The sequence below is a fragment of the Artibeus jamaicensis genome, unplaced genomic scaffold (genome assembly GCF_021234435.1).
Source record: "Artibeus jamaicensis isolate MK-2021 breed Jamaican fruit bat unplaced genomic scaffold, CSHL_Jam_final contig_851, whole genome shotgun sequence".
NCBI lineage: Eukaryota > Metazoa > Chordata > Mammalia > Chiroptera > Phyllostomidae > Artibeus > Artibeus jamaicensis.
Window position 1 is genome coordinate 12,531,119 of NW_026521986.1, and position 12,160 is coordinate 12,543,278.

The following is a 12,160-nucleotide window of genomic DNA, read 5'->3' on the forward strand; positions in this document are numbered from 1 at the left end:
TATGTATGCTAAACTAGTGTAATATTTGGAGACCACAATACCTATGCAATGTATAATTTCCTTGACTTTGCTTGTAAGTGCAATTAATTGAATTCTTAAGTGAGATCATGTATGTGGTGATTTCGTACATTGTTAGAAAATAAGTTGAAGAACAACCATAATTTTTTCTTAAAAAGTAATGTATGCGTATAGGAAAGGAAGTTTCCCCCCACAGTTCCTGAATTTCCTTCCCCAAAGATAGACTTTCTTATGAACTTCTAGAGTGTAGCTCTCTAGAGATATGCTCTGCATATCCCAGTGTATTTACTCCATCCCATTTCTCTTTTTTTAGACACCGGACTAGTGTTACTCTGTTCACATTTTGTGCACTTTGCCTTTTTTCACTCTAGCATGTGTAGATTTTTATAATGGTAGCAGTATAATTTTTAATGCAATTTCTACAATGTATCTTGAGGTAAGAAATGTACAATTAAACTTTTAATAACTTGAAAAAGGAAACATTTTTTTCAGTTTGTCTTTTCTGAATGGTCAAGGGCGCCATATAGATTGCAGTAGTAAGCAACGGTGTGTCTGGTGTGTTTTGTTTTGTTCTTTAAGATTTTATTTATCTTTAGAGGGGAGGGGAAGGGAAGACGAGAGGGATAGAAATATCAGTGTATTGTTGCCTCTTGTGTGTCCCCTGCTGGGAACTGGCCTGCAACCCAGGCATGTGCCCTGACTGGGAATTTAACCACAATTCTTTGGTTTGCAGGCTCACGCACAATCCACTGAGCTACACTAGCCAGGACTTGCTTGATGTTTTTCAAAGTTAAAAGTGAAAAATTTAGCCCTGGCTGGTGTAGCTCAGTGGATTGAGCGCGGGCCTGCGAACCACACGATTGCAGTTCAATCCCTAGTCAGGGAACCACACGATTGCAGTTCAATCCCTAGTCAGGGCACATGCCTGGGTTGCAGGCCGGTTCCCTGCAGGTCAGTTCCCAGCAGGGGATGCACAAAAGGCAACCATACATTGATGTTTCTCTCCCTCTCTCCTTCCCTTCCCCTCTAAAGATAAATAAAAAATAAAAATCTTAAAAAATTTAAAAAAGTGAAAAATTTAGATATGAATTGATTAATAGTAATTTTGAGCATCTACTGTATTTAAGTGCCCCACAAACGATCTCATATAATTTCTCAGACACTCTGAGGAAATAATTACCTCACTAGAACTGAGGAATCTGAAGCTGAGGGTTAAGGACCTTGCCCAGGGTTATATATCTAAAGTGATAGAACTAAGAATTGTACCTGTTAATTTCTGAAGCTTACGGGGGTTTTTTTTCCTGTTTTTTTTTTTTTTTGCAATCTTATGTAGTCTAATAGCTATCTTGATTTTTAAAAAACATTTTACTTATTTTTAGAGAGAGGGGAAGGGAGGGAGAAAGAGGAAAAAAAATTCATAATGCATTGGCCTGCAGCCCAGGCGTGTGCCATGACTGGGAATTGAATGCATGACCTTTGGTTTTGCAGGCTGGCGCTCAGTCCAGTGAGCCACACCAGCAAGGGCACAATCTTGATTTTTATCTTTTAGAAAACCTTGAAGTTTCTTTGAGTAAGTTATATTGGAAAATAAATGGGTAATGTTAGATGTTTAAGAATTTGTTACCAGTCTTAGGTGGATAATTATCTTAAGTTGATGCTAAATTTGAACTGAGGAGCAATTTCAGAACTTCTTGTGCTATATTTAGAAGCATTTTAAAACTTACATTGGCAAAATAGACACATTCTGCCCTCATTGCAACCTTTTTCTTGGTTCTCAAAGGTAAGATTTCTTTATTATCTGCACAAGGACTCTGAATGCAGTGGCTATTGATGAATAAGCAATGCAGTTGAAAACAAAAATTCAGTTGTCAGTAGTAGATAGCCCATTGACAGCTCTTAAACCCTCAGAGCAGCGGCTTACGAGATTTTTCTGTTTGATGGTGACTGAGATTACTGATTTTATCTTTTGCATGTTTTCTGTTTTTATTAAAGAACCAGGAATAACATTCTTCCTAGGTTTTCAGATTAATTTCTCACTTGATAGTTAAGAAACTTTCAAAGAATTTTTCATTAATATTTGTTAACCCATAAGTAAATTTGTGTTTGTGAGAGTTGCTGATTTTGAGGATGTACTGAACCCCGTGAACATGATCAATGTCTAGAGTTTTATCCTCCTTAAGGCAAAAGCATGTTGTGTTAGCCTTTTTGCTTTTAGAATTGTTTTTTTTGTGTGTGTAAGTTTATATCGATTGACCTGATGCCACATTGCTTTGGAAAAGAAGGCATTCATCAGTATCTCATTAGTCCTACATTTTTCCACCTACAATTAACCATGACCGAGAGTACTTGTACGTATGGCATGCAGTTGGTAGAGAATACAGCCATAGATAATGTGTGTGTTTACATACAACTCATTATGCTCCTTCCTTAGGAACCCCGATGATCCCTGTACCAATGAGTATTATGGCTCCTGCTCCAACTGTAAGTATTAATGTTAAGGAGGAATTAGGAGATAAGAGTGGTGATAGTACTTTTAAAGCTAAAAAACTTGATAACCTTAAATTATTTTTAATTTGTTTAAAAGGATACTAGGAAGGGTGTGAGCATCTGTTTCTATCATTCTCTTGATTAAGTACCATTTTCACTCAGCTGTGCATATATGCAGTTGTCTTTAAAATATACTCTCTAAATAAATAGTTTTATGGTTTTGCTCTTATTTTTTAGATTCATTTATTTACTAGTTCAGATTTAGGACATTGGCTTTTTTAATTATTTCCTCATCTTTTGTCTTGATTGAGAGATAAGAGAATGATGAGACATATCTGATCTTTTTTAATTTAAAAAAAAAAGTAAGAATGATCCTAGCAGAAGTACAGACTTGGAAATGAAATTTTTGTTGAATCTATTTTTATTCTTTCCTCCCACCTGCCTAATTTTTAGCCTTTCCCAAGTTATTTTTTCCTCTTTAGCATGATGTCATAGTTTTATTGAAGCCTTTCTCTTGGGGAAGTAGCTTCTGTACACTTGAAGGATCTTAGTTAAGAATGTTAATATACTATAACACATGAGTAAATAACCTTCTCAACTGTTACTTAACAAGGTATTTCTTTTAGTTCATTGGTAGAATATTAGGCTTCATTTGGGATTCCTCTATGAGAGAGGGTAAATCTCATTATCTTGAACTGTTTTTATACCTGTGGCTTTTGAAAAGGGAGGGGAATGGTGTCATTCACATCAGAAGGAAGATGGGAAGTAAGTAGACAAGAATCTGCTGTGAGGCAGACCACTAAGAAGTTAATGGTTCTGTAGGCGGGGGCGGGGAGGGGGTGGAGTCCAGCTTTTCTGGCATTGAACACTCAATTTTTGGAAAACTTCCATATGCCAGGTACGCTTAGTCTCTTGAATATCTTCCTAGGAAAACAGCATTTGGGGTTTGAAGCAGCTCCCCCAGTTCACCACTATTTATTCAGTGCCTGTTGTGGGTGTTTTGCTAAATTCAATTCCATATGCAATGATAAGTAAGACTATTCCTTTCTCTGGGAAGCTGAAAGTTATAAAGGGTAAATTTTAAGTGTGAGCGACTGCTATGGGAGTATTTGAATATTCTGCAACAGGATGAGCAGGGATAATTGAAATTTGTTGTTGTACTAGTACACAGTACAGTTGTGAAGAAACTTCTGGATATATTTGATAATTTTAAATCATTTATGATGTCTTAAACAATAAAAAATTCTCTTAAAGTTTCTGTTGAAGTTATTTTTGCTTTTCCAAGTTTTTAAAAGAAAGTAATCCAACAGTAGGACTTGTCATAAATGTTTGCATTAATGACAAGTGCTGTGTGCTTTAGGAGCTTTAGATTAAGTATGTAGACCTTTTAATAATATAGTGCTGTATACAGGGTGGAGGAAAAGTAGATTTACAATTGTATGAGAAACAGTTTATTCTTGTATTATTATTTATTAATTATAGTATCATTGTTCATATGAACAACTGTGAACCTGCTTTTGCCCTACCCTGCTTTCATTAATTTTTATTGATTTTTTTTTTTTGCCTTGTGTTACATTAAATGTGATAGGAGTTTAATTGCCAGATCAAATTTTATTGCCTTTCTTCCTTCTAGGTCTTAGTACCCACAGTGTCCATGGTTGGAAAGCATTTGGGAGCCAGAAAGGATCATCCAGGCTTAAAGACAAAAGAAAATGATGAAAATTGTGGTCCTACTACAACAGTTTTTGTTGGCAACATTTCTGAGAAAGCCTCAGACATGCTCATAAGACAGCTCCTTGCTGTGAGTTAAACTGTTTTACTTTTCATTAAAAATATTTTTGTTAATTTTAAACTTGGGAAAAAGTAGAAAGAGTACTCTGAATAATTGTTTTCTCCTTTTTATTTTACAAATTTTCAGTCTACCAAAAAAACTTGAGCTCCCTTGTAACGTATTTTGCCTCATTTACTCTGTAAACATACACTGCATACTCATTTTGAGTAATCAGAGAGTAAGTAGTGACATGACATTTCACCTTTGAATACTTGTGTCTCCTGAGACTGAAGACATTCTCCTACATGAATGATCACAAAATCATTATTACACGTAGGAAATTTAAGGATGATACAGTATTGTTAACCACTATACACGGTTCTTTTTTAATTTTTAAATTGAATTTTATCAATAATTTCCAAAGTGACTATTTCTGGTTTTGATCTGTGATCCAGTCAAGGCTTACACATTGCATTTGATTGTCCCGCCTCTTTAGACAGCTTGTTTAATAAAGAACAGTTCCCTGCCCCTTTTTTTGGTTTGCTTGATTTGTTTTTTGTCTTTTATGACACTGATGTTTTTTGACGAGTCAGTCCATTTTTTTACAGCATATCTGTCTCAGTTTGAATTGGAATGATTGCTTATAGTTATATTCAGAATAAGTACTCTTGGCAATAATACTTCATGGCTAATATATTGTTCTCTTTGCCACACAGCAAAAGGCACACAATGTCTCTTGGTATTATTTTTGGTGATACTTAGTTACTCCTTGGTTAAGGTGATCAGATCTCTGCTTTGGGAGGGTACCTCTTCTCACTTTGTCATTAATAAGTGATCTCTGGGTTTATATTTGAAGATTGAGTTCTTTTTCTCAGCAACCTTTATTGACTGATTGCTTTTTTTTTAAGTTTTTATTCTGAGCATAAAAAGTTGTTTTGACTCGGCAAAGTCATTATTGGTTTTCTTTTTGTCTTAGTTTTAAAATTTTTGTCCTGGTGGTACATGCCCATCATTAAGTAAAATAATGCTGAATGATTTTATAATGAAAACAGTGTCCATACTTCTTCAATAATCTCCCCTTTTCTTGGAGAAGTTTTAAACCCTTTCCTTTTTTTATTTTATATACTTATAAAATGTACATGATTGCCATTTGTTTTGTAAATTGTATGATTGTTGCATCAAAAAATGATTAGAAAATAGCCCTGGCTAGTGTGGCTCAGGGGATTGAGTACAGCTGTGAAACAGTGGGTCGTTGGTTCGATTCCCAGTCAGGGCGCATGCTTGGGTTGCAGGCCAGGTTCCCATTAAGGGGTGCAAAGATTAGAAAATAAAACACCCACAAAACTGAGCTTTGTCAGATCACAATATTTTGTTATACTAGCTTCAGATTTGTGATGCTACTATCACTATTGTGATACTACTTCCCCTTCAAATAAAACATTAGAAGAATCAAAAACCCCAATTCCCATTTCTTTCTTTCACAAGGTAATTGCCAGAGAACGCAGTGTCCTAAATTTAGAGTTTGTAATCTTTGTGTATATTTTTGCTTTAGTTACATACTTACAGATTGGTTAAAATTTGTAATTCACAAGTTTTAATTCAGTATTTCTTCAGTTTGCTTTTTTCACCTAACGTGTAGCTTTATTCACTATGTATTGCATTGTAGAAACATACCATGAATTGTCAGTTTTTTGTTCATGGTTACATAGATTGTTTCCATTTTGTTTATGTTTTGCTATATTATTACTGGTACTAGGTCTTCATAGGTGAACCTAAAAATATTTTATTATATATCCTCTTGGAAGTGGAGTTTCTGAGGTAGGGCATGCTTATCTTCTTCAGCTTTACAAGATAATGTCAGTTTTTCCCAAAGAGGAACATTGGGAAGACATTAAAAAAAATACCTTCTTTGACATATAATTTATATACCATAAAATTCACCCTTATAATGTATAATTCGGTGGTTTTTCGAATATTCAGAAAGTGGTATAAACACCACCACCACTAAATAGCATTTTTAAAGAAGATTTTGTTTTTTTCTTTTTAGAGAGAGGGGAAGGGAGATAGGGGAAAGAAACACCAGTGTGTGGCTGCCTTCCATGTGCACACTGGCACCTGGCCCACAGCCCAGACATGTGACCCAGGAGGCACTGAACCAGTTACCCTTTGGTTCTCAGGCTGGCTTTCAATCCACTGAGCCACACCAGCCAGGACTTTTTCTTTTTTGAAAGATTTTACTTTTTAGAGAGAGGGGAAGGGAGGGAGAAAAGAGAGGGAGACAAACATGGATGCACATCCAAACTGGGGCCCTGACTCACAACCCAGGTGTGTGTCCTCACTGGGCATTGGACCTGGACCTTTTGGTTTTCCAAAACCAAATGAGTCCCTCTGAGGGACCTGGACCTTTTGGTTTTCCAAAACCAGATGAGTCCCTCTGAGCAGACCAGCCAGGGCTCTAGAGCATTTTCATCATCCGAAGTCGAAACCCTGTAACCATTAATAGTCATTTCCTATTCTCACCTCACCCCAGTCCCTAAAACCACTATTCTACTTTCTGTCTCTATGGATTTGCCTATTCTGGGCATTTTATATAACAGAATCATAAATATGTGGCCTTTTTTTTCTTTCAGTTAGCATAATGTTTTCAAGGTATATCTGTCTGTATTAGAGTTCATATTTGTATTTTAATCTCTTGTGGGTCTGATAATGTTACATTTAGCTACTATACCACATTTTGTTTATTCATCAGTTGATTTACAGTTGGGTTGTTTCTTTTTGATTGTGAATAATGGTGTATGTGTGTAGAGGTATTTTGTGGATATATGTATTTTTTTTCAGTTTGAGAAATCCCTTTTAAAAACCTGTTCCTAATTTATATGTACAGCCTAGTGTTTTATTTTTTTGGATTTCTAAATTTTTCTCTTCTTTTCTCCCTCTATTCTTTTAAATATTGGTGTGTGGATGTCTTTTTTCTTTCTTTTTTTGAAATATATTTTATTTATTGATTCAAGAGAGCAAGAGAAACATTGATTTGTTGTTCTACTTACTTGGGCATTCATTGGTTGATTCTTGTATGTGCCCTGACTGGGGATTGAGCCTTGGCAACCTTGGCATATTGGGACGATGCTCTAAACAACTAAGGACCTGACCAGGGTTGTGGAGGTCTTTTCTTTAAGGCTGGTGGGTTTATCTAGAAAACTTCCAGTTTCATGCCCAGTGAGTGAATATATGATTGTCCACCTTTATGTGTTGGGTAAAGGACTGAGTTCAAGCATTTCCTTATACTTTTACTTTCTTTTCCTGCTACCCTCTCTATATATCTATAGGTTTCTTCGTTCTGTTGAATGAGTTACTATCCATTCATTCTGGTTTTTCAAAATTTTGTTGAGTTTTGCTGCTGTTTCCTCAGCTATTTAGCTGCTGTTTGCTGCTATATTAGACCTTAAGGTTTTGTATCTTTTATATTCTTTGATTTTTATTTTAGTTGTTTCTCTGAAGGGAGATGTGAAAAATTCATTCATATTCAGCTTTGATACCATATGTATTTCTTGCATGTAATAGATTGGTGGGAGTTGAATTTTAAGAAACAGTTGCTAATATGGTCTTTTTTCTTTTTTAAGTTATTTCCCTAGTGAGAATATAATTATGCTTTTACTTGCATTATAAGATTGTTTATTTCATTAAGTAGTGACAAAATTTTTTTTCCTTTCTAAGAAATGTGGCTTGGTTTTAAGCTGGAAGAGAGTACAAGGTGCATCTGGAAAACTTCAAGGTAGGTACAGTTTTCCTTTCCTTACTTATTGAGATCATTTTAACCTGTGTATGTAAATCACTTGCAGCATGTTTTATTCTCGTTGTTCTTAATCATGGGAATATTCTATTAGCGTTTTTTGTCTTCTTATTGGAATAGGATTTAAAGGCAATTGAGAAGATGTTGCTGAGCATTGAGATTAGAAAGTGGAAAAGTATAACAGGAAGGAGGTAGGAAAGAAAAAATATCATGCAGACCAGCTGGTTTCTTCTAAGATTACAAAGCTCTTTTTGTCTCAGAGCAGGAGTGATTGATCAATATGGGACAACTGGGATTTACCAAGAAAGTAGGAGAAAGATGATGAAGATGGCCTGGTAGTCTTGAAAGCATATTGTTCTTTTCGTGCTTGTTGATAGAAACACCTGTTTTACAGGCTTCTTTAAACACCTTTTATTATGGAAAAATTCATATATATAACATTAGAATAGTAAGATCAACTCTCAGGTATTCATTATCTGGTTTTAACATTTATCACTAACTCTTGGGCAATCATGTTTAACCTGTGCTCCACCCATTTCCTCCTTACTATTATTTTTAAGCAGACTTATGCATTAGATTATTTTGTCTAAATATTTCAGTGCATGTCTTTAAAAGATAAAGGCTTTTTAAAAAAGAAACATTAAAATATAAGATCTAAAAGAATTAACTTTTTATTTCCCCCCGGTGCCTGAGTTCTTTTTCCTTTTTTTTTAAAACTATTTCTGTTCATATCATTAAATCAGTATTGAGAGACCCACCATTGAGTCAAAACCCATTCAATGTTCAGATGTCCATTTCCCTCAAATGTCCAGTTTTTTAATAGTTTAATTTAGGAACTGGGTAATAAGGTATACACATTACAATTGATGACTTTTTTTTTTTAAGATGGAATGTCAGTGTTTTTTTTGTGTGTTTGCCTCTTGCAAGTTCCCTATTGGGGACCTACCTAGACTGCAACCCAGGCATGTGCCCTGACTGGGAATTGAACTGGACAGCCTTTGGTTCGAGGGCCAGCACTCAATCCACTGAGCCACACCAGCCAGAGGGGATGACATATTTTAACTGTCTCTTTTCCCTTGAAGTATTTGTTGAAGAAACAGAGTCATTTGCCCACTAGTGTTTCTTTAGTGTGGATTTGCTGGTTGAAGCTCCAGTAGAATAATATGCCATGCATCTTATCCTCTGTATTTTATGTAAACTGGTTAGTAGTTGTATCTTGAGACTTGATCAGACTTGAGTTTGTGTTATTTTTTTGATGCTTTTATTTGTAAGAATTCTCTAAAAGTCATCTTTCATAAAGAGACATGTTGGGGTATCTTTTTATGGTAGCAGCTATTGATTGTCAGTGCTTAAGTTGATTCATTGATTGGGGTTTGCAAAATATAATAGTCTGTTTTGAAGAATTCTATCATTCCTTCATTTGAAGAACAAATCTTCACTTATTAGTAGAATACTTCTATAAGGATAAAATTTCCCCTTCATCTACTCTTCGGTTACTTTAAGGGTATAATTTGTATTGAAGACCAGGATAAATGCTTTGGTTCTTCATTTTATTTTGTAAAAGCTTGTGTCTTCAACATCCTCTAGCAGTGACTTTCCTTTTAAAGAACTATTTTGAATTTATGGATTGAAGCATAGTAAATTTGTTACTATTTTACTTAACGTGGATTAATTGCCATTATTATTGTGGGTGAAGCTTAATCTCTGATTAGTTAGTTTTTTCTGCAATTTTGGATTTCCATTGGTTTCAATACAGGCCTGCCTTTGATAGCTTCTTTGTTATCTGGAATGACAATACGTTCTGAGCTCACTCTAGTAGATTTTCTGCTTCGGATTTGAGATTAGCCATTTCTCTAAGGAGCTCTGGTTCCTTTTAGTGGGAAACTGCTTTCAACATCACAGTCTAGGAATTAAGTGTACTCACTGTAAGAGTGATTTGGTCTTTGCTTTTACGTCCTTCAGGTGCACATTGATTCGAGTTTTGGACTAAGAGGTTTTTATTTATCCTTTTCTGGCATATGTCTGTATTTTCTTTCTCCCACACTGATAATCCTGAGTTTCGAGGACACCTGGGATAATAGACTATTTAATAATTACTGGCTTGCTTCACTTCACATTTCACACGCAGTAATTTCAGGGTAATAATAGCAATGCTGTCATCAAAAATACAATTACTGAAATTTTCTTTTTTTATTGACAGATCCTTTTGTCCTTAGGATATGTCACACTAGAAATGTATGGTCAAATGTTCAGTTTTAAATTCACTTACAATAGTTTTTCTCTGTGTGGTTATGTCATTAACTGTGTACATATTTGGATTTATTTGTTTAATTTAACTTTTAGTGTTTATGTTACTTTTTAATTTTGTTTTACTATCTCTGACATAAAGGCATGTAATAATAGTGAGACTACCCTAGTTATTAAAATGAAACAGATGTAGAAAAATTAGATGAGTAACTAGGATAAGAGATCATTACTTTTATAGTTTAGTTTCTCAGAAAAGTGCTTTATTTACATTGGAGCAGCCTGTTCTCACTTATTTGTAGCTGTTAGAAAGTCTGGATGGAATGAATTCGTGAAGTAATTAACAGTCTCAATCACGAACTTTATTGATTTTTGCTAACTTTTTTATCAGCACTTCTAATATGTAGCAGTTTGCCTGATTAGAATTTTTTCCTTTCCCCTCTTTGCCTTCTCCCTTTTGGTTGAGGGTATAAAAGTGAAACCCCTTCCAAAGGTAATTGAAGGAAAGGGAGGAGTGGCAACATGAATAATTCTTGCTTAGTATTACAACCCTTCATCTCTGCTGAGTTTAATTTTTCCATAAATTTTTTTCATCTTTCACAATATATTGACATTTTACTAATTCTTTACATTTACTGCTAGCCTTTGGATTCTGTGAGTATAAGGAGCCTGAATCTACCCTCCGGGCACTCAGGTTACTGCATGACCTGCAGATTGGAGAGAAGAAGCTGCTTGTTAAAGTCGATGCAAAGACAAAGGCACAACTAGACGAATGGAAAGCAAAGAAGAAAGCTTCTAATGGGGTATGTTTTCCATAATGTTATCTTTTCTAGGCCAAATGTGCTCTTTTAGTGTAAATGCTTACTGTAAATGAATCTAATATGGGGCTTTACAAGATCATCATGCTTGTGACTAACATGCAGAAGGGTGTTATTAGAGTTTATGGTTATTTTAAGTCTTTTATCTACCCACCATGGGTGGATGACTGTTGGTTTGCTTGTTCCAGGTTGGGATGAAGGTAGTAAGGGAGGCTGGACAAGGTTAACTTGCCAGAGAAAACATTGGTACAGACTATTCCAAACAGAGCTAATTCATTAAGGCAGCTTTGTAAGTAAGTACGAAATATATTTCAATCTACACAACTTTTATTAGTTGCCCTGTCCTTTAGAAGTACACAGGTTCTAAAATATTTAAAGTATCAACATTATGTTCTTCAGATTGGTGGCTGTACAAAGCAAAGCTGAAGTAAAGGAGTTTTTATATGTTGTGTTGCATGTATTATTACTTCTTCTCAACAAAGCAAAAAATACCTAAAATCCTAGTTTATATTTCTCCATTATCCCTTTCTAGTTCCTTTTGGCACCTCAGGCTGAACGGATCCCAAATAGATTTATTATTGTCTTTCTGTCTCTATAAAAACAAAACAGTCTTTTGCTCTCAAGTTTCATTATCATTCACAATAAAAGGTTCCACCCCTTTCATTTCATTCCCCTTTTTATTTCATTCAAAATTTTAGGTTCCACCCCTCCCTTCTTTACAAAAACATGTACTTTGTAAAAAACTCATAATATAAAGCCATAAAAGAGAAGTTATGTGTTACTCATAATCCCATCGCTATTAGTAATAACCACTATAGACATTTTTGTTGCATATTCTTCCAGACAGTTTTCTGTATGGATGAATGTAGTTTTGATAGGAGTAGGTGTGTTTGTTCTTTCATACACACAGGATTGAATTCTAACTATTGTTTTGTAAATGGCCTTTTTCCTCTCTTTCCTTGGACTTTAATACTTTAAAGTATTACTTCTAACTCGTTTCTCTGCATTTAGTTTTGTCTCATCTGACTGTTA

The 12,160-nt window shown here is 34.9% G+C and overlaps 1 protein-coding gene across 7 annotated transcripts in view; it reads left to right on the top strand.

Moving 5' to 3' along the window:
- The window catches only part of RBM25 (RNA binding motif protein 25), a 50,056-nt gene that overhangs the window by 12,173 nt on the left and 25,723 nt on the right, over positions 1-12,160 (top strand). For all 7 annotated transcript variants that reach the window (XM_053673363.1, XM_053673365.1, XM_053673364.1 and 4 more), the window contains 4 exons: positions 2,450-2,499; positions 4,139-4,306; positions 7,991-8,048; positions 10,953-11,113. In XM_053673363.1, the coding sequence (XP_053529338.1) occupies positions 2,450-2,499; positions 4,139-4,306; positions 7,991-8,048; positions 10,953-11,113 (437 nt within the window). The remainder of the gene's footprint in view (positions 1-2,449; positions 2,500-4,138; positions 4,307-7,990; positions 8,049-10,952; positions 11,114-12,160) is intronic.